At 54.9% G+C, this 20895-nt stretch overlaps 8 protein-coding genes across 8 annotated transcripts; 4 read left to right on the forward strand and 4 right to left on the reverse strand.

Moving 5' to 3' along the window:
• Positions 1-2334: 2334 nt before the first annotated feature.
• On the forward strand, positions 2335-3388 carry P884DRAFT_210937 (carbohydrate esterase family 1 protein; the record flags this gene model as incomplete). The annotated part of the gene is made up of 2 exons (XM_069439038.1): positions 2335-2823; positions 2936-3388. 2 exons carry the CDS (start codon positions 2335-2337, stop codon positions 3386-3388), a joined length of 942 nt encoding a protein of 313 aa, XP_069293945.1.
• Positions 3389-3868: 480 nt separating this feature from the next.
• Positions 3869-4306, reverse strand: P884DRAFT_272981 (uncharacterized protein; the record flags this gene model as incomplete). Its single annotated transcript, XM_069442559.1, has 1 exon — positions 3869-4306. The coding sequence occupies one exon, from the start codon at positions 4304-4306 to the stop codon at positions 3869-3871; it is 438 nt and encodes a 145-aa protein (XP_069293946.1).
• A 1285-nt stretch (positions 4307-5591) lies between these two features.
• P884DRAFT_303192 (uncharacterized protein) lies at positions 5592-7443 on the reverse strand (the record flags this gene model as incomplete). Its single annotated transcript, XM_069445004.1, has 2 exons — positions 5592-5763; positions 7394-7443. The coding sequence occupies 2 exons, from the start codon at positions 7441-7443 to the stop codon at positions 5592-5594; spliced, it is 222 nt and encodes a 73-aa protein (XP_069293947.1).
• A 1192-nt stretch (positions 7444-8635) lies between these two features.
• On the forward strand, positions 8636-10176 carry P884DRAFT_280763 (uncharacterized protein; the record flags this gene model as incomplete). Its single annotated transcript, XM_069443473.1, has 4 exons — positions 8636-8791; positions 8915-9019; positions 9167-9552; positions 9702-10176. The coding sequence occupies 4 exons, from the start codon at positions 8636-8638 to the stop codon at positions 10174-10176; spliced, it is 1122 nt and encodes a 373-aa protein (XP_069293948.1).
• A 1066-nt stretch (positions 10177-11242) lies between these two features.
• Positions 11243-12309, reverse strand: P884DRAFT_303194 (uncharacterized protein; the record flags this gene model as incomplete). Its single annotated transcript, XM_069445005.1, has 3 exons — positions 11243-11546; positions 11614-12020; positions 12280-12309. The coding sequence occupies 3 exons, from the start codon at positions 12307-12309 to the stop codon at positions 11243-11245; spliced, it is 741 nt and encodes a 246-aa protein (XP_069293949.1).
• A 1060-nt stretch (positions 12310-13369) lies between these two features.
• Positions 13370-16204, forward strand: P884DRAFT_251304 (P-loop containing nucleoside triphosphate hydrolase protein; the record flags this gene model as incomplete). The annotated part of the gene is made up of 3 exons (XM_069440686.1): positions 13370-15226; positions 15383-15626; positions 15710-16204. 3 exons carry the CDS (start codon positions 13370-13372, stop codon positions 15856-15858), a joined length of 2250 nt encoding a protein of 749 aa, XP_069293950.1. The 3' UTR covers positions 15859-16204.
• A 216-nt stretch (positions 16205-16420) lies between these two features.
• P884DRAFT_210930 (uncharacterized protein) lies at positions 16421-17398 on the forward strand (the record flags this gene model as incomplete). The annotated part of the gene is made up of 1 exon (XM_069439037.1): positions 16421-17398. One exon carries the CDS (start codon positions 16421-16423, stop codon positions 17396-17398), a length of 978 nt encoding a protein of 325 aa, XP_069293951.1.
• Positions 17399-18205: 807 nt separating this feature from the next.
• On the reverse strand, positions 18206-18860 carry P884DRAFT_210901 (uncharacterized protein; the record flags this gene model as incomplete). Its single annotated transcript, XM_069439034.1, has 2 exons — positions 18206-18415; positions 18543-18860. 2 exons carry the CDS (start codon positions 18858-18860, stop codon positions 18206-18208), a joined length of 528 nt encoding a protein of 175 aa, XP_069293952.1.
• Between the last annotated feature and the right edge of the window lie 2035 nt (positions 18861-20895).

Below are 20895 nucleotides of genomic sequence, written 5' to 3' on the forward strand. Positions count from 1 at the left end.
CTGGGGATTGTAGTTCCTAGGTATTGGGAAGTGGCTTGTCCGCTACACTCCCTCCCGTGAGAGGCATGGATGGGCCGGCTCGTGGGAATAATATGTGCTGCAATGACAACCAGCTTTCCCCGTCGCCATAACTTTGCGTGGCTCAAAGAATGCCCGAGGTAGCTCGCTCGATCTCTTTTTACCCCCTTCCCCATTTTCGAGGCTTGTACTTCTACCTCTGATCGGCAACGGTGATGATTATTAATTACAGCCCGCGCCAGACAATGATCACAACAACCATCCTCCCCGCTCAACTGGACCTACAATTCCCCGAACAAACCGTAGAGTGCTCTTAATATCCGCCCAGAGGTTGCACACAGGGCTCCAACCGCTCGCGGAAATGGAAGAAGATATCACTGAGAAGCGGAAGAGGGAAGACGAGGAACGCGAACGGCGACAGCGGCAAGAAGACGAAGAGCTTGCCGCCAAGGATCTCGAGGAAGATAAAGACCGCGACTCGAGGTTCAGAGAAGAAAGTGACAGGATAGAACAGGAAATGGGAGACTTGATGACCCAGGTGGAAGAGGAAGCTCGCGTTGCAGTTGAACAGGGGAGGGAAAGGCTGCGGATACTGCAGGAGAGGAAAAGGGTGTGTTTCTTCTCCGTTGACACCTATGAATTACAAGCCGCAGTGGAAATGCTGAATAGGAACCTCGACAGGAATCGGACGGGCCGGGACGCGCCGAGGCCGTGGGCGATGCGAGGCTGGCGTGGAGATGGGTCGAGGGCTGGCGGGCGAGGCTGCGCAGGGCGGCGGACGTGGTCGAGCGGGCCAGATGGGCGGCGGCGGCGGTGGTGACCGGCGGATCGCCAGGCGCGCGGTGCTGAGTATAATTAATCCGTGATTGCCTGGGTCCTCACGGGTTCTGATTACCACGCTTGTAATTTTGGCACTTGGGTGCTTGATTGAGAGAGAGTGGTGGAAGTGAAAAGGGATTGATTAATATGCGGAGTTCTACGACACCACGGCAAGATCAGCAGCAAGTTGGCTTGTGATCTCTCTCGTTCGGCTGGGGAGTGGCCCACACATCCCGGCCGTGAATCACCGGGTAATGGGACTTACTCGGTCCGCCAGTTTTGTATGTACATAGTAGTTAATCCGTACAGTACAGACTACCTTGTTCCATAAACGGATTATTCCCAGAACAATCTCCGAGGCACGGAGTTAGGAACTCCTTTGTACACGGCCGGATTGGGACGAGGAAGAGCCTGATTGGATCGCTCCCCTGTAGGCGGTCCCTATCCGGGCCCACTCGTGTATAAAGAATGCTGCTCTGCACCTTACTCCGTCGCCTCTCGTACTCGCAGCTTGATGGATACATTTTCCGGCAGCGGGGCCCAATAATTACATCAGGAGGTCCTTCTCGACGCCTTTAAAATATTGCCAATGGGGATCGTGTTGGACAAGAATTCTACTCTAATTATGGATAAAGTCAGAGAGGGGGAGAAAAGGGAGAAACGGCAGGACCCTCAAGATAATCATTTCTGGATCATGACCACTAATTGCCCTACGCTGTAGGGGCAACCAAGCCATCCCCACAAAGCGGCTTCACCTCTACTTATCTCGCGTAGGAAAATGCTCCATCAAAACCCGGAGCGAAAGCCGCCGCGTCATTCGCACGTCAAACGCGACCGGCCTCAGAGAGACTTAGAAACGATCACACAGTGACACCAAAAAAAAAAAAAAAAAAGAGAGAGAGAGGAGAGGAGAAGAGAAGGAACAACAATAACGAGTGTAAACCAGTGAAGGCCCAAGCAACGCGGGCAGCAAAAGCTTGGGTGCAATGAGTGCCGACTTCTGGTCCCGGACTTTCAGTTCCTTCCCTTCCGAGGTCGAAGCATAAATCCGGGGTGCAGGGCTCGGCGGATTCGTCCGGATAAACCTGGTTATTATAGACCCATTCTCGTCCTGATTGGACTTCCCTGGATTTCCTTCGCCCGTTGGAAAGTAACCACGGGGCAGGGTCGCAAGCAACCGCCGTGACAACGTGGTAGCGGGGGAAGGGAAGTGTTTATGGATATGATCTTGAGGGGCCCGGGGGGAGGGGGGCTTTTCAGTTTTACATTGTAGGATGCCGAAATAGGACAGCACCACCACAAACGACTCTCTCGATTGATATAATTTTACGTCACCCTCCCGTTCCCTTCCCAGTTCCCCCCTCTCCTGCTGCTGAGAGATGTTGATAATAGTACGGGTCGTGGACTCTGTGGTTACTGATCCCGGATAAAGTCTCTTCTTCCATTTGGCCCGACCTCATACTCGCGACAAGCTAAACCGCCCCGTGTGACGACAAGATGAAGCTCCTGAGCCAACTCTCGGCGGCGCTCGCCCTCGCGGGCAGCAGGCTGGCTGCCGCGCACCCGGTCTTCGACGAGCTGATGCGGCCGACGGCGCCGCTGGTGCGCCCGCGGGCGGCCCTGCAGCAGGTGACCAACTTTGGCAGCAACCCGTCCAACACGAAGATGTTCATCTACGTGCCCGACAAGCTGGCCCCCAACCCGCCCATCATCGTGGCCATCCACTACTGCACCGGCACCGCCCAGGCCTACTACTCGGGCTCCCCCTACGCCGGCCTCGCCGACCAGAAAGGCTTCATCGTCATCTACCCGGAGTCCCCCTACAGCGGCACCTGCTGGGACGTCTCGTCGCCCGCCGCCCTGACCCACAACGGCGGCGGCGACAGCAACTCGATCGCCAACATGGTCACCTACACCCTCGAAAAGTACGACGGCGACGCCAGCAAGGTCTTTGTCACCGGCTCCTCGTCCGGCGCCATGATGACGGTGCGTTCTAATTACCCTTCCCACTCCTCTTTTTTTTCCCTTCCTTTTCTTTTTTCCTTCCTTTTCTTTTTCTCCCAGGGGCGTCTTGGTTGACTGACTTGTACAAATCCAGAACGTGATGGCCGCCGCGTACCCGGAGCTGTTCGCGGCAGGAATCGCCTACTCGGGCGTGCCCGCCGGCTGCTTCTACAGCCAGTCCGGAGGCACCAACGCGTGGAACAGCTCGTGCGCCAACGGGCAGATCAACTCGACGCCCCAGGTCTGGGCCAAGATGGTCTTCGACATGTACCCGGGATACGACGGCCCGCGCCCCAAGATGCAGATCTACCACGGCTCGGCCGACGGCACGCTCAGGCCCAGCAACTACAACGAGACCATCAAGCAGTGGTGCGGCGTCTTCGGCTTCGACTACACCCGGCCCGATACCACCCAGGCCAACACCCCGCAGGCCGGCTACACCACCTACACCTGGGGCGAGCAGCAGCTCGTCGGCATCTACGCCCAGGGCGTCGGACACACGGTCCCCATCCGCGGCAGCGATGACATGGCCTTCTTTGGCCTGTGATGATGAGAGGGGCCGCAACAGCGCTCGGCCCGACCGGACCTTTATCGGGGATGAGTTCGGTCGGCGGGGAGCCGGAGCGGAAGTACGGTTTAATTATCGAGAAACGGGCAAAACAGGCGCCGAAAATACCGACCTGTACATATATAACTACCCAGTGCCTACCTTCGCCTAAGAACTTACCTTATCCATCTTCCTATATGCCCAATTGTAGTTCACATGTAAACCGTTCAGCAACCTTGAATGTGTGCTTTAACATTTTACGCACATAATGAGTACGTAGGTACCTATTATGCATGTACATACATCACTAAGTTTCCGTGCTCATCAATACGAAGTCCCACGATCTTGTTCAATCTTCCCGACAAACCCCATGAACTGACCAATATGATTCTGACAGACAGCCTATAATTAATCACGACTCAAGCCTGTGAACTCCCTTCCCGTCCGCCCTCCAAACCCCTATTAATTAGACTAAGCTAATCAATCCATCAAGACGGCAGCGACACCACCGCCACAGGGGAAGCAGCAGACGAGGCAGCAGCACAAGGAGGCAAAAATGCCCGCGTCCAGCACCTTGCTGCCCGAGAGCGAGCCCAGCTCGACTCCTCTCTTCCCCTTTGTCTCCCTTCTCCTCTCCTCCCTCGCCCTCTCCTCCCTCCTCTTTTTCTCTTCCTTCTCCCTCTTCTTCCTCTCCTCCCTCTCCTTCGCCATCCTTGCCCGCTCCTGTGCCCTATCAGCCTTTGGGGAGGAAGCCTCCAGCGGTTCCTCCTCCTTCTTCTCTCTTTCTTTGTGCGGCTCGTCTGCTGGCTGGTACGGTGGTAACGTGGCCACGGACTCCGAGTCCCGTCGGTGGTCGAAATGGGCTGTTGCAAATCCAGGAACGCCTGGAGACGGAGGGAGTGGCGGTGTAGTCGACATGACTTCTCTTTTATGCTTGGTCTGCCCTTTCCTTTCCTTTTTTGGGTGTGTGTGTGTGTGTGTGTGTGTGTGTGTGTGTGTGTTGTTTCCTTTTTCAGTCGACGAGGAATAGAAACCTCGCGGAGAATAGAGTGGAGATGGGTCAAGGCTGATTATGAGGTGGATGGTTCGCCGAAGCAATGGCGGCCGTGGTGGACTGCCTCTCTTTCCCTTCTTTATGATAAATTCCCGGCCTCGATGTTGCAGATACAGTACCAAGAAGGCAAATTCGACTCCAAAAAAGGTGACCTAATAATTACAAAGATCGCCGATGTGGCCGGCAAACATTTCTTTGTGTAGAACGAGCACTACAAGAGTCACTACGGAGTACGTGCCTCGGTATTTAATAACAAAGAACAGCGCGCTTGACTAATTGTTGGTGTTGGCCTATTTTGACTCTGCCTTGCTTTGTGAGCTTCTTCGGAGGCTGAGATGAGCTGTGTATCAGTTCCGGGCATATTCTGTCCTCGGACAAAGGTCCCGGCCAATCTGGCCAGGCGTGATGGCGCCACCGATGCTTGGTTTGTAACAGTTGGGGCGTGGTGATTGCATTGCATCATGGTTCTCGGATTGCCAACCAAAAGAAACAAGAACCAAAAACCAATCACTAAGAAACAAGAATCCAAGAGCGAGGCGGAATTGTGGACGGACCCAATCAGGAGCTCAGACAAGAGCAACGACGATCGCAGATAGGACCCGACAATCTGGATAGGCCGACAGGGGGGACGATAGCAAAGCTTCGTTGGCGCATGGCTTTTTGGTCGCCCGAGTGGCGATGAGAGTCGGCAAGAACAACGCTAGCGGGCTCGCGGCCCATAAACACGGCCAGGTCAGGTCCCCTCCCTCCCTCAGGGCCCGCCCTTCCGGATTCGCTCTCCGCAACATTGGGGTCTTCTGATAGGAATGCATCGAACATGTCTTTCTCAACCTGTCTCCTCGAAGTTGGGCAATTGTGGAGAACCACTCTGTCAGCCCCTTGTCAGCCCTACGCGTTTGGACTGCACCCCTATTTCAGTAATTAGTCATTATTAATATTCGAAGGGTGCTTTTCCAATTTCGACAGGCAGGACTCCAATTCGCAGGCGTCCCTCGCGCACGCAAAGACATACCAGCCGGATCAGAGAATGGGCAAACCTGGTGAAATCAGCCCAACAAGCGATGGACAAAGCTCGCACTGTGGTCACCGCCCTCAAAAGAGGATTTTGATCCTCGCCGCCGGTGCTGGGGCGAAAAAGGCCTCCGCTTCTTACTCTTCCTCTTCCTCGTTCTTCTTGTTGTTGACGTCGTCCGCCAACGTCACCGTGGGTGTATCATTACCATCGCCGCCGCTGATCACAAACAGGATGAAGATGGCACGGCCTTCCAGGGCCTCCAGCGCAGGTTTGAGACAGGAAGGCGCCCCCGCCGTCGCAGTGAGACTGCATATGGATTTGATTACCTAAGGTACCATGTGCACTTCCCTGGGAGGGAGAAGGCGGGCACGCTCAAAGAACAGATCAAGGTCAAGCAACTAGGCAGGTAGTTATATACTGTACCTAGCTTGGTAGGTCATCAAGCATCCCTATCAAGCACATGTCTTGGTGCCGTCCGCTTTGTAAAAGTGTCATCCAAGATGCACGCGGTGGTGTGCGTTGGGGTGGATCGCTGTTTCCATCTGCACGGGGTGCAACTGGTCATTCAAGCAAGACACTTTTCTCTGATCGCCTGATCGCAGAACTGATCTGCTTCCCTTGACTGTTTGCAACTGAATGAAGCCTCATCATTCGAGCCAACCGGGCAATTGCCCTTACCTTCCGCCTTACCCAAATATTACATTCAGTGTCATTTAATTACTGCGCGGCTTTTCTCCACTGTTTCACACAGCGCACAGGTCCTGGGAAAAGGGGGCAGAGAGCAGCAGGAGGTTGTGCCATTCATAACATAGGAATAAAAATGGGGCAGGATCTGAACGGACTTGCTCTCTGACTTGATGTTTTGACCCTCCGGCTGACTGTTAGTCAAGGTAAGGTATCTTAAGCCATTTGCCGTAATTACTTTAATAATTATACAATACTGTAGTAGTAGCGAGTTGCTCGATCCCAGACTTTGTAACTTTTGAACTAGTAGGGAATCCATGAATGTCAACTGACTGCCGTGAATTATCAGGCATTTCATCCATCACATATTCCGCTGTTTTGCAGTTGCTGCAGTTTGAGAATTGTTTGTGAGCGAGGTGCTGTGCAGAGGCCACCGATCGGCTTGCAAGTATTAATTAAACTCAAGTTTTTCCCTGACAATTGACGGAAGTTGCGTTGGGCGGTTGATGGAGACAGGCGCCCATTTCAAACAACCACAATTTCTTGTTCGTCTTTGAGGTTACATTGACAAAAAGAGGACGGAGCAATGTCCCAGACAGTCTATATATGGGGAGATCGGAATACAAAACACGCTCTAGAACTCGGGAGCTTTGGTACTGTTGGGGTTCGTGGTGGAGATTCCAAGGTCGGCCTAGCGCGCATGCAAAGGCGCTCCCTAGCGAGGAGCGTGCACCGTGCACCGGGAAGAACTGCGCTTTGAACGGACGAACTAGTCTGTGAAACTACACTACTGCACCTGCAAGGACCAAGGCACTCGGCAGTGTAGAGGGGGCATGTCGGACAATGGGTCATGGGGCTCCCGCACCCCCGGTCACCTCGTGGCATCTGAAAGGAAGCCCGCCAACTGACGTGGACCCCGGTGTCTGGGTAAACTGAGTACACGTGTAGGTGCAAGGCGATCTGTGACGGTGTCCATTCATATATGTGTGTACATACACTACATATATATGTACGGAATACATACATACACTATCCGTAAGCGAAGGAAATTCCCCAACTTTTACACACGACATACACATTGCAAGGCCCAGATACAGCATGCAAGGGGCTATTACTCCATAACTCATGCGGAATTCTCCGTATCGGAGATTCATATTCCGTATTGATCCGCACCGAACATGCAGTTATCTTGCCTTGGTCAGTAAACTACGGATTCCATAGTGTAGATTTGAAGCAAACAGCACACGCGCACCACTTGTTGCCCAGCCAGGCCCAGGCACTCTTAGTCGCGTGGATAGACATCTTGGCTGCGGGACCGTTGCGAAAGCTGGTTCATAGTTAGCGCCAACGTCGGCGTCCGTGCTAGCAAACCTTTTTGCTCCCACGACAGGGTGGGCTGTCAAGACCACCCCTCCCCCCCTTCTTCCCCCCTTTCCTATCCCAACGCCCTCAAAAGCCTCGATAACATCTCCGCCAACCTCCGGTTCCAATCAGGTCCCCCCCCCCCCCCCGCCCCATGGGGCGGCGGAACCAAGCGTTTTTTTTTTTTTTTTTTTTTGCATCAATAATGACGGGACTTCCAAATGTCCGTCTTAACCGGGCAACAATACTTTACTCGAGTGTACTACTGTATGTTTGCTCGCATATGCACATACGTTGCACCCAAAACACACTATTCGTAGAAATGTCGAATCAATGTCAGCACGGCCATGCTTCAGGCCGAATTTGGTATTTGCCCTCCGTAGTGGGGGGGCGAACAGACCCCTTCGGTCACCCGGAAGCTCTCGACAGGAGGTCTCATGTTACGTAGGCACTAGCCACCCAACAAGCGATGTCCAGCCCGGCCTTTCTCCGGGGACCTAAAGAGGTCGATCTTTCATGGCTTCGATGCCCTAATGGGCCGTCACCGTTGAGAGCGGACCCGGCTCCGCTGGCTGGACCCTGCTAATCCGTAGACTCTCCACTACCGAGGTTGCCAAGGAGCAGCTGTCAATTGCGAGCCTGCACCTTTCCTCGAGCGAATCCACCAGCCCAGAGCTGATGCCGTTTCAAAACAGATAACACCATGTCTGCCCGCTGGCCGACTTTTCCTCCAGTAACACATCGGGGGTACATATTGAGCCGCCATGGAGGGACCGACTCCTGTTTACATCCCTTCCGGGCCGACGATGCTGCCTTTCTGATGGGCCCTGAACGCAAGCAACACCACGACCCGGGCTCCAGGCGCCCATCCAACCGCAGCCGAAGACTCCCGGACTCCTGAGAGAAACCATACGCGCCCGTGGCCGAAAACCGATCCGGGCCCTGAACACAAGACCGCCCTGTCCTGCGACAACCACCACCGCGTGATCAACGAACCATCGACACTAAGAAGCACCCCACCTCAACCTCGACGACTCACCTCTCTAGTCCGGGGCATATTTTTTTTTTTTTTTTTGAATTTCATCCTTTTCATTTTCCAGTAGTTTTTAGGTGTTTGCTGGGAGACGGCAAGATGGCCATGTCTAGCGAGAGCCGTGCCCGGACGCTGACCGCCGTCAACATTACGGCACTGGTTCTCGCCGTGACAGTCACGGCACTCCGGTGTTTTGTGCGCATCTATCTCCTCAAAGCCTTTGGGAACGATGACTGGCTCATGGCCGCTGCTACGGTACGTCTAATATGTCCCAACAACACAACAACAGCGTCAAGCACAGAAGCCCACATCGTCCTTCCATTTAATTAATCTGTGTTTGTGCTAACCTCCATCGGCTGCCTCGCCCAACCCGCGTAGATCTGTTTCGCCTTCTACTGCAGCTTCTCCCTCTCCGGGGTCGCCTACGGAACCGGCCACCTCGTCTCTGAGATCAGTCAAGAAAACTACGCCGAAGCAAAAAAGGCACGCAACCCCACCCCCAACCCTTTTTTTGCTTTTATTATCACCCCAAGAACGGAGAGAGAGAGAAGAAGAGAGAGAGGAGAGAGAGAGAAGGTTGTGGCACCTTGAGAAAGAGCATCATCTAACAAGACTTTCGTCCTCTCTCAGTGGTGGTATTTGTGCTATCCGTTCTACGCCGTCACCATGATGTTGGTCAAGATGTCCATGACCTCCTTCTTCCGCCGCGTCATCGTCGAGCGGCTGCACAAGTGGATTCTCTACTCGGCCATGGTGGCAACCATCATCAGCTGCGTCGTCTTCGTCTTCACGTGCATCTTCCAGTGCTGGCCGGTCAGCTACTTCTGGGACAAGTACACCCAGACGGGCACCTGCATCCCCGACCGCATCGTCATCGCCCTGGCCATCCTCTTCAGCGTCATCAACATGATCACCGACTTTACCTTTGCCCTCCTGCCCGCCTGGATCGTCCTGCGCCTCAACATGAAGCTCAGGACCAAGCTCGCCCTGTGCGCCCTGATGGGCCTCGGCTGTGTGTAAGGGAACCCCCCCCCCAAAAAAAATCTCCTTCTCCTTTTTCCCTTTTTTCCCCTCTGATAAACACGGTCATAGACCGAACAATCAACGGAAAAATGAAAGAATGAAAAAGAAAAGAGAGGCAGGGGGGCTGACGACGAAACAACAGCGCGAGCGCGGCCATCGTGGTGCGGATGCCGTACCTGCAGGCCATCGCCAGCGACGAGTTCCTGTACGATACCGTCTTCGTCGCCGTCTGGTCGACGGTGGAGCAGTGCCTGGCCATCACGGCGGCCGGCTTGGCCACGCTTCAGCCGCTGGTCAAGCTGATCGGGTATAAGCTGGGGCTGACGTCGCGGCCGACGGTGGTGGGCGCCGGCGGCGTCGCGTCCGGGCAGCACATCCCCATGACTTCGGGCTCCATCGCCGTCAAGCGCTCCTTCGCCCGCCGGACCGAGCAGCGGACGTCGGCCCACAACGACCTCGGCCTCGCCGCCGCCGACCCCTCCGGCCTCAAGCTCCAGCCCGTCGTGGGCGAGTACACGGCCGAGTGCTACAACACCAGCCAGGAGTTTCTCCGCCTCCCTTCCTCCGAGGGCTCCGACCTGTCCCAGAGCATGGGCGTCGACAAGTCAAGGCGGTGAAATTTATATACCTAGGTTCGTATATAATTAGCATGCTAATTACCTAACCCGAGGTAACTGTTATTATAGTGAGGGAACGGAGCTGCATAGCGTAATTACATCGAGCATGTCCATGCATATCTACTACTACTACTACCACTACTACTAGTAGGTACCTTACGTGTTATATAATACCTGCCTGCCTGTGACTTGGGCGCGCACGACTTTTTATAGGTAGGGGGAAGGGAGGGTTCGATAATACTTATACCTAATGTGGGCATGGGAACAAGCATGGTTCGAACGTACCTAGGGACTACAAGTATATTACGGACGACGATCGAATGATCAAACGGAAGCATGTGCTTTCTTTTTTTTTTCTTGCCTTTTTTCTTCATCATATTTTTTTTCGGTTGTTCTTCCTTACTACCTTTCCTCTTCTTAGCAGCTTCTCCGATAAGACAAGGCCGTCGCCGACGTTTCGACTTTGCCAGAACAGGAAACCGTGACGAATTGATACAACATCGGCCGACCCCTGAGATGACGTTAACCTGTTTAAGGCTAGCTAATCCGCCCTCCGCGCCCTACTACTAGATCCAACAACCCCCAATGGCAGGTAAATGCATGCCACTGTTGCCACCATAGTGGCAGTTTCGAGTCAAAGGAGCAAATAGCTTAAAGTGAGTGACAAGACAGGAACGATGCGGGCTAATCAGGGGCTTCCCCGCTCTCTGAAATGTAATGTAATTATTTACCCGTACCTAGGTATCAAGCATCTTTGGCCAAGCCAACGCCGTTACCTGAGTATTCACAGCATCGCCGGCGGATGATGATTATTAGTGCAAGCATGCTAGCGGTTGGTCTCGTATGAAAGATTGAGTACTTCTCATTCAAGCTTGATATAAGGTAGGATATCCAAGGTTGGTGGTTTTTTTTTCTGTTTGGCTCTTGCTCAACCTTTTCCCCTCCTCCACGGCAAGAAGATAATAAAACAACGATAAATAAATAATATAAAAACAAATACGACAATACGACAATACGCTTAGTCCTCTCTCGTGTCCCATCCACGAGAGAGCTCCATGTCGAATTATTATTCGGCCGCGTCGGCGAGGATGTCGTCGGCGGCCTTCTCGACGACCATGTAGGCGGAGACAGCGGTGAAGGTGCCGCAGATGCGCGGGTAGACGGAGGCGTCGACGACGAACTCGCGCGACCCCGTGCGGGCGCCCCCGTCAGTGCTGATGGGCACCTGGTAGAAGCCCGGGCGGTGGTCGTGCCGGTCCGTGTCGGCGTTGAGGTCGCCCGCCAGCAGTGTGCCCACGCTGAGCACCTGGTTGGTCAAGTCGCCGAGGGCGAAGGCATCCCCCGTCGAGGTGGCCAGCAGCTGGGGGGTCCTTGAGGGCAACGCTCAGCGGGGTGAGCTCGGTGGCCAGCCAGCCGTCCTAGCCGTGGCCCCGGGACAGCCGGTTGGCGTATTGCTTCCTCTCGAGCCGCTCAAAGTACTTGCGCATGTTCTCGGGTGACCACGAGCGGTCCCCCGTCAGCGTGGCCATGTACTGGAAGTCGGCCGCCTGCGGGTACACGGCCACCATGGCGTTGTGCGCCGTGCGGCCCCCCAGCGTGCCCGCCCGGGGGTGCAGCACCCCCTTCGGCTTGGACCCCGGCGGCGGGTCCAGGCCCGTGTAGACATCCCCATCGGGCGTGTCGTAGCTGGCCTTCCAGTCGCGCGCCTGCCGCTCGTCATCCTCATGGTGGCGCACGAACAAGTTCCACGTCATCGCCTCGTCCTCGGACACGCGCGCGTGCCACGCCGGTACCGTGTAGTTGATGTTGGGCCCCTGGTAGTCTCCCGCCTCGATCAGGAGTGTCTTGTGCCCGATTACACCGCGACAGCGGTATGAAAATAAGGAAAGTCACCCAGCCGGTGGAAGAGGGGCAAGTGCGAGTCTGGCTGATATGGAACGGGCCTCGGTCAATGTAACAGCGTAGGCTCTGGGTTGAATATATACTACTGCAAGTATACGCCTCAAGGAAACCATCTTTGCCCTTGGTGTTCCCCCAGAACGCTCACGACTCGATCTATCCACATGCTTCGGCATGCTCGTAATAAACCACGAGACTGGAGACCGAAGTGAAGCCCCAGATGAAGAGCGTCATCTTGGCGGCTCCTTTCCCCAGACTTTTGGTTTTGTTTTGTGGGTTTCTGGGGCTCCCGAGGTAAAGAAAGATGGATCGCCTCTGCGCTGCACTACAATGCGTGTTGGAAATGTCCGGTACCTAGGTATAGAGAATGCCAATTTGGCTAGTTGCTTGGCCAACTGTCAAAATCCACCCCTTTGTTTCTGGTTGGCCAAGAATGGGAATGCAAGGCACCACGGAATACTTCGTGCTTGTTATGTGGGCAGGTTGGGCTTTCTGGACAAGTGCGAGATACCCTTGTCTGCCCATTGACTAGACAACCGATGGTCTGCCTGGAGTGTCTTTTTTCGCGAGAGTTGACGAGCTCCGTGGCAAACACTACTTTCGTGATGTTTCGTTTGTCTCTGCTTTTATTTCTCTCTTAACGTTATTTCTTTTTGTTTATGTTTATCGACGGCAGCTATCCGAGGCACAAGAGGCTAAAATGTTTGGCTCAAACACAAAATGTATACTTGTAAACTGTGGCCAGGCGGTAAGGATCAGGTACCCAACAAGTACAGAGTAATCCGTAGTGTGCCTAACCATCATTTCTCAACAGGCTGCCGCTGATCTGGTTGGGTGATCGGCTCTGCAACGGCCCGGCCGAGCGCTGCGACCCGGCGCACAAGAAACTGCCTGATTTGGTCCCCGATAACACCCTGAAAGCTTGTTGGCAGAATCTGCCCTGCATCGGGCTGCACTGACAGGGAATCACCAACACAGGCGTTTGCTGTCCAATGGCTGCAGTTGAATTGACTCTCCTGTTGTAGGCCTCACTAGCCGCCCAGTGGCCCAGTTCTGCCGTTGGACCTCAAACAAGGAGACAGGAAAAGCATAATTAACTGCTTGAAATAGAGCAGATAGGTAGTTAAATGATGCTGCTCGCTGCCATTTTACTTCTGGAGAGTCTCCTTTCCTTCAAACAGACCGGAGCAGTCATCACCGGCCCAAGTCTTTAGAACCCGGACACGCAACATCCTTGTCCTACCCGAATCATACCTGACATACCACGAAACCAAAACCCCTCTTCACAGCCAATATGGTCACCTTCGCGAGCGATTCCTTAACCAAGCTGTCTTCCAAGGACCAGCTCGAGCTTCTGGACTCGATCGACCAGCTTCGCCTCCAGGGCATCAACCACTACATCTCGCTGCCCCAGATCATCGTGTGTGGCGATCAGTCCTCAGGCAAGAGCTCCGTCCTCGAAGCCATCTCGGGCATCCCTTTCCCCGTCAAGAGTAACCTGTGCACCCGCTTCCCGACCGAGCTGGTGCTGCGCAAGGCCCCCTACGACAGCGTCTGTGTTTCCATCGTTCCCCATGAGTCGCGCACCGAGGCCGAGCGGAAGGCTCTCATGGCCTTTAGGGAAGAGCTGGACGGGTTCGACGCCCTTCCCGAACTTGTCGACAGGGCCAAGACCGAGATGGGCATCACGACGCACGGCCGGGCTTTCTCCAGGGACATCCTCCGCATCGAAGTGACGGGCCCGAACAGCCCTCAGCTCACCCTCGTCGACCTGCCCGGGCTCATCCACTCCGAGACTAAGAACCAGACCACCTCGGACATCCAGCTCATAAAGGACATCGTCCAGTCCTACATGAGGGAGCCACGCTGCATCATCCTGGCCGTGGTGTCAGCCAAGAACGACATCGCAAACCAGGTCGTCCTGGGCCTAGCTCGTACCGCGGACCCCAAGGGAACCCGGACGCTGGGCGTCATCACCAAGCCCGATACCCTGGTTCCGGGTGGAGGGAGCGAAGCCATGTATGTCTCCCTGGCCAGGAACCAGGAGATCGAGTTTCGCCACGGCTGGCATGTGCTCAAGAACATGGACTCCGAGAAGGGCCCGTCGACCCTCGTGATCAGAGACATTGAAGAAGCCGAGTTCTTCCGCTCGGGCCCCTGGGCCACCCTTCCGCACTCTTGTCTGGGCATCGATAACTTGCGCACGCGGCTCAGCCGGGTCCTCCTGCAGCAGATATCCACCGAGCTTCCCGGCCTGATCGAGGAGATCGATCAGAAGTTCAGTTACTGCAAAGACCAGCTTGAGCGGCTTGGGCGCCCGCGAGCCAGCCGTACCGAGCAGCGACTGTACCTGATCCGTCTAAGCCAATCGTTCCAGGATCTCGTCAAGGCCTCGACGGGCGGCAACTACGACAGGCCCTTCTTCACCCATGCCGAAGACAAGTTGGGCTACGAGCAGCGCATCAGAGCCGTGGTCCGGAACCTCAACGAGGAATTCGCGTCCGAGATGCGGCTCCGGGGTCACTATCGCCAAGTCGTCGATGGATGCAAGGACTCTTCTCCCGCGCCCAGAGGCGTGATCTCGATCTCGCGGGACGAATTTGTCGACCATATCGACATGCTAATGCGCAGGACCCGCGGCCGCGAGCTGCCAGGGACCTTTCACCCTATGATCGTCGTCGATCTCTTCCGCGAACAGTCACGCCCCTGGGAGGCCATCGTGCGGCACCACGTGGAAAAGGTATGGGAAGCCGCATCCCGGTTCGTCGGCCTCGTTGCTGCCCACACGGCCGACCCGTCCACGACCAAAGCGCTCCGTCGCTTCGTCATCGACCCGGCCATGGGCAAGATCATGGACGAGATGCGCGCCAAAACGACCGAGCTGCTCAACCAGCACAAGGGCGGCCACCCCATCACCTACAATGATGAGTTCACCGAGGCCCTCCAAAAGGTCCGCGATGCGAGACGAAACAGGAATGATCCGGCCGAGATCCTGCGTCAGTTCTTCAACCTCCCCTCCCTCGGCGGCGATCGTCTGTCTGGTTACTACGACCTCAACTCCCTGGCTGAATCCCTGGCTAAATTTCGCGAGCGGGACCCGAGGCGCTTCGCCGCCAACGAGGCCCTCGACTGTCTGAATGCCTACTACCAGGTGTGTTTGTCTGAGCCACCGTTCCCTCCCCACCCCCCCCCCCCCCCCCCCCCCCCCCCGGGGGGCGGGGGCCCACCAGAGTCTCCCAAACTCAGGTTCCCAATTGGTGTGCCGTTGGCCCGCTAACACGGAAACACCAAACTCTTTCTCGCACAGGTTGCCATGAGGCGGTTCATCGACGACATCGCGGTCGAGGTGGTCGAAGAGAAGCTGATGTCGGCGTTGGAGGACATCTTGTCCCCCGTCTCCGTTTCCGAGATGTCCGCCGACGACGTCGCCCGCATCGCCGGAGAGTCCGAGGAGACACGTGCCGAGCGCGACCGGCTCAACAAGCAGCTCGAGGTTCTCGAGAACGGCCGGGATACTTGCAGGCGCTTCGTGGATGTGAGGTTCAGCGGCGGTAGGAAACACTAAGCGCCTTCACTCCTTTTGTTATCCTTCGCTGCCACTGCCGTGGACCATGCTGACCAAGAGTACCCGTAGATTCCGTCTTTGCTGCTGTTGACAGTTCAGGAAGTCTGAGTCTCGTCGAAGGTCCCACCGATGACGACGCGGACAGCATTGCTAAGGAGACTCCGGAGGCTGGATATACTCCTCTGAACCCTGATCCTGGAGCCCCGACTGATTTCTAGTCTGAGGAGATCAAGGAACCCCCCGTGGAGGGGGGAGTCGCAGAAGTTTCAGCTCTCTGGGGTAAAACTCTCGGCACCGGCGCTAAGGAGAAACCCTCGAAGAAGAAAAAGAGCAAAAAGGCGGCGAAGGCGGTATTTGAGCCCGGCGTGGAATTCGACGAGCCCGCCCCGGAGGAAGTTGTCTATTATTGACAGCTTGACATTCCTTAGAGTTGAACCGCATCAGATTTGTCGTATGACTAAATCCGTGCACGATTCCATGTCGTATAAGAATATCCCGCATGATACAAGCGTCATCAAATTAGAGTCTTTCTCCATCGTCGAGCGGACAGAAATGACAGGCCGGGACGCAGTTGGGTGGCCGAATTAAGGCAATGTCTGGAAACGGTTCTAGTTCTTTGTTTCGGGACTCGGTGCTCGTCAAAGGAAGGACATGAGTCGATATCCAATCCAAAATATACGTGCCTTTGTTCGATTTCCTGAAGTAATACTGCACCTTCGACTCCATGAAAAGGCACAAGTTGTTTTACCGGAGAAGAAAATGTTTTTAGAAAAAAAAATAATGGAAGGACAGAAGGAGCATCGCCAGATCCGTTTAAGCCCTTACTTTCGCCCCGCACCGGAACCGCGTGGCTTCCACGCCCGAAGGCTCACGCGCCATCATTTCCTGAGCAATCGCTGGGGCCTCGGGCAACACCGTGCCCCCGGGCCCCCAGCGTTCCTGCCTGAAATGCCGCAGGCAAGATCCGGCTTGCGCCCCATCTTCCAGGGCACACAAGCGGCGCAGACCAGAGAAATAATCCAGTCAACGCTCGATAGCGGTTTCGGCATACTTCGAGACGAAATCAGAACCGTGGACCGAAGCATACAGCAGCTGGGAAAAGACATTTCCAACCAATTTGCCCAAGGACTGGAGAGACTATTGGAGTCTCGTCTTGGTCCCGCGTGCGCAGAACGGGTCGGCCGAGAAGAGAACGAGCACAGGAAAAATCTGCAGCTGGAGCATCAGCTCGAAATAGACAACTTGAAGAGGGAGGGCGAGTTGGCTAGGCAGAAGCTCAAGGAGGCGGAGAAGGACCTGGAGATTGCAAACATGCAGACACAGGCCGCCATCGGCGATCTCGTCCGCCTTCAGCGTATCATGGACGCTCAACCTAATCGGGCCGAGAACGATGGAAAACGGGAATATGTAGAGAAGAACATCATGACCGAGTTTTTGCGGTTGAGGTCCTCCGTCCGAGATCTCGCCGAGAGTCCTCTTCTGCAGCTCGGCCGCTTGTCCGACACCACTGCGGCTGGGGGGGACCGCTTATTATTCAGCCCCCAAGCATGGAACCGCGCGAGCACGCGTCAGCGGCAATACCGAGTAATGACTGCCGTATTCCAGCTGCTATTCCGACGGATTCTGCGACCGGGGCTGCGCATGTTCGGCGTCCAAGTGTTCCTGAGGAGCAAAGAGCACCAGACCATCTCGGCCTCCGAGGCCCACCTCCGATCTCTGGAGAGGGAGTTGGAGGCCAACCAAGGTCAGTCCTCGTAAACTTGATGGATAACCCTAGCCTACATCTTTGGAGCGCCTTGCTGACCAACCTTTCCTCTTCCTCAGTTGACGACGCGGAACTCAACACCTGGGTCGGCACAACAATCGAGGCGACGACCCCTCTCCGAGACATTCCTTACAACGTCGAGGGGATCGTCCAAGAGATCCTCGAAGCCCTCTCGCCCGTGATCCGTTCCGCTGCCAGCCACACCAGAAACAAGATCAGGGCCCGAACCTCCACCATCTGCGAGGAAGCCGTGCGCCTGAAGCTCGTCATCCGACAGGCCCCTGACAACCACAAGATCGAAGTGCCGTCGCGCGATGCCAAGAAGTGGGGAGAGCCCGGCTGCGACGAGGAGACGAGGTCCCTTAGGACCGTGAACTGGCTCCACGTTGTCGACCATGAGACCGAGCCCGACGTGCAACAGAGGAGAGAGGAAAGGCAGACGAGAGGCGATATCGTATGCATCCCGTTTGGAGCGTTGACCAAACTCGACAGAGGGGCGGACGGTAAGAAAACAAAAACCATCCTCGAGAAGGGCTGGGTCGTTGCAAAGGGAGACGTGGTCAGGCGGTCAAAGCGGAAAGCGCCAAGCCCCGGTGACAAGGAATACGAGGATGAAGAGCAGGAAGAAGAGGAAGAGGAAAGGCCGAGGAAGCGAGCATTCCGCAAACGGTGAATTTGAAGGACTGTAAGACAGACAACTGAGTGTGGATGTGTGAGCGCGACCCGGCGATGACCCGATCCAGCCACGACTCACTCCCCCTTCGTCATACCTGCAGGGGAGGAACCCCCTTCCCCTCCTCTCACGGGAGACTCAGCCCGCCCTCCTCAGCCTCCGGCATCGCGGCCAACAAGCCGACTGGCAAGATGCCGGCCCCGACGACGGTCAACACAGACCCGCCGGTCACCCCAAAGACGATGGCAAACGACACGACGCAGAAGATCAGGAAGGCCATATACAACACATGCACCACCCCGCAGAGCCCCAGGAACAGTTCGAAGAACCGCTCCCCCTAGTGACGGTGTCCGTTAGTCTTTTCCATTCTCGATCCTACAGAGACAGCAAGTCCCAAAAAGAACCAGACACGCAACCCATGGAGACAAGGCAAACAAGGGAAAAGGGGGGAGAAAAATACTTACAACCGTCCACTTCGTCCCCCAGATCCTCCTCTCCCCCGCGGCATCCGCGATGAAGCTGACGGCGTACGTGACGACGAGCTGGTCAGCCACGTACCAGAGGCACCAGGCCGGGCGGGCCGACAGGCCGGCGAGGATAAAGTGCGCAATGTTGGCGATGAGGCGGAGCCCGACGGTCGCGGCGACCGCCTTGCCGCGCCCCGTGGAAAGGTCGAACGGCCGGAAGAGGCGGGCCTTGAAGTCGAATGCTGGCGCGGGCGGCGCCGCGGACGGGAGATCGCTGGTGCCGCTGGCGGTGCTGATTGGCAGGGAGACGGACATCTCTTTGTTTTCTTGGTTTGTTGTCTTTTTTTTGGTAATTCTTCCCTTTCTTCCCTTTGTTTCACGATGGGCTGGTTTGGCTATATGATGAATGGGATTGGGGAAGTCAGGCGAGTCGGCAAGTCCCTTTTGTCTGGCTTTTATTTCTTTGTTCTTTCTCTCCTGTGGTGATGGTAATTATGCAGAAAAGAGATGGAGAACCGAATGCACCTCAAGTGATACACCCCAAGTTGTTGATCCCAGGTGTGACGGTTGTTGCCCGAGTTGATGGTGGTGCGATCGAAAAGCGCGTCAGGCGCGCCGCCCCTTTTCATTTGCAGGCGACCAAGTTTCATTTCAGCCCCCAATGCAATCCGTCGTCAAAATCCCCCCAAGAAAGCGTCATTCAACTCGTACCACCGTACCATCCTGCATTGCTGACAAACCCTAACCCTGAGTTCTCAGCTTGCTCTACTGGACTTGATCACCATTCCCGCCAGCGGCATTCCAGATAGGGGGGAACACTCATCTACTGTTAGCACACCTCGTTTTCGGACATGTCATCCCTCGACTACACAGAATTTGTCAAGATAGTTGGGTCGTTTCCGCAGCGCTATTGGTCCCGCAGATTGTATGTATAAGACCGTGTCAGAATACCTACAGCCTACTTAAGGTGCAATTGCTGGCGGGCAATTGCGGCGTCGCTTTTGCTTTCGACAGACCGTCTTTCGTCTTACGCATCCCGTGCCTCAGACACAAAAGCCGGTGATAATCATTATAAATGTGTCCTAGGGAGAAGAATAACATCTCCATAAGCCATACGAGGTGCAATAGAGAGCAGTTCCCTTGAGAGTTTGCAGACTGCAAGTCGCAGGGTAGGGGCCGAGGATCTCTACCGAGCTCTCCTATCCTTTGTCAAATTGGGAGTTCTCGATCAGTTGGACCGTGGTATAAGATCAATACCTGAGATGCCCAAATCGACTGTTGATGGTGGTGGTGATGGTAGTGGCGGTGCCTCCTGGACTGCTAAGTCAAATTGGCTAAGGTAGGTACCTAATTAAGGTACCAGGGCAGACAGGCAACCACAGAGAACACTTTCCTCCTTAGCTTTCTGTTCGGCATGGTAGCTAGTAAAGTTTGACATGCCACCTAGCCGAAATATTGCTTGCAATTGCAACCCAGCAGGAAGGATCATATTATTTCGCCTGACAGTCTGTTGCTCGCCGCTTCGTCACCGATTAAGACGATGTCGGGTCGACTCAGTCACATGACACGGCTAGGCTGCGTTCAACCCAGCTTTGTGTTACTTCTTGCTACTATGTATGCATTTCTTTGTTCCATGCCGTGGCTATTAGTCAAACATGCATGTGCATAGAACACGGTACGGGAACTTCGATAGTCGCGGGACAAGAGCCAGACCATCGAAAGCTTGCACCCGGTGCGCCGTCTGAGTAGGCACTTACCGGAGGTAGCCAAGGAGGTATTTCTCTGTATATAATAAGTGCAAGCCCCACACTTGCTTGATTCGTGATCATACTAAACCTGCGTATTGCGCATACCGAACCACAAAGGACGCGACTGCGAACTGCTTAGATAGGTGTTCAAGACCAATGAGTCAAGTTCAATGTATGTTCGAAATTTTCCTGCCAATTTAGTTTCGTTTCCATTATTCTTGTTCTTGGTATCTCAGAACAGGCGATCAATGTTATGGCTCAACAAGCCGCGAATCGAATTTATCATGAGCTATAATTATAAGGTACCTAGATTGTACTCGGAAGCCACCACAATCACCCCGTGGTCAATAGCACCAGGCAGGTACTTCATCAGAATAGCCCTTAATTCCTTTCTCGGCAGGTATATCTCCTCCCGCATTAAATGTTTGTCTATATTTACTTTGATCCTCTGTATCTAAGTGTATATCATAACGAAACGCTTAATTAACACACGACCAGAGACGGTCTCAGTGATTAAAACTCAGTTGTACCGACACCACTCGCCAGGCATCTCGGCCGGCATCATGACCTGAGACAGCTGGACAGGCGGGATCATCGGCCGG

Source organism: Thermothelomyces heterothallicus (genome assembly GCF_042370625.1).
Source record: "Thermothelomyces heterothallicus CBS 202.75 unplaced genomic scaffold P884_scaffold_34, whole genome shotgun sequence".
NCBI classification, from domain to species: Eukaryota; Fungi; Ascomycota; class Sordariomycetes; order Sordariales; family Chaetomiaceae; genus Thermothelomyces; species Thermothelomyces heterothallicus.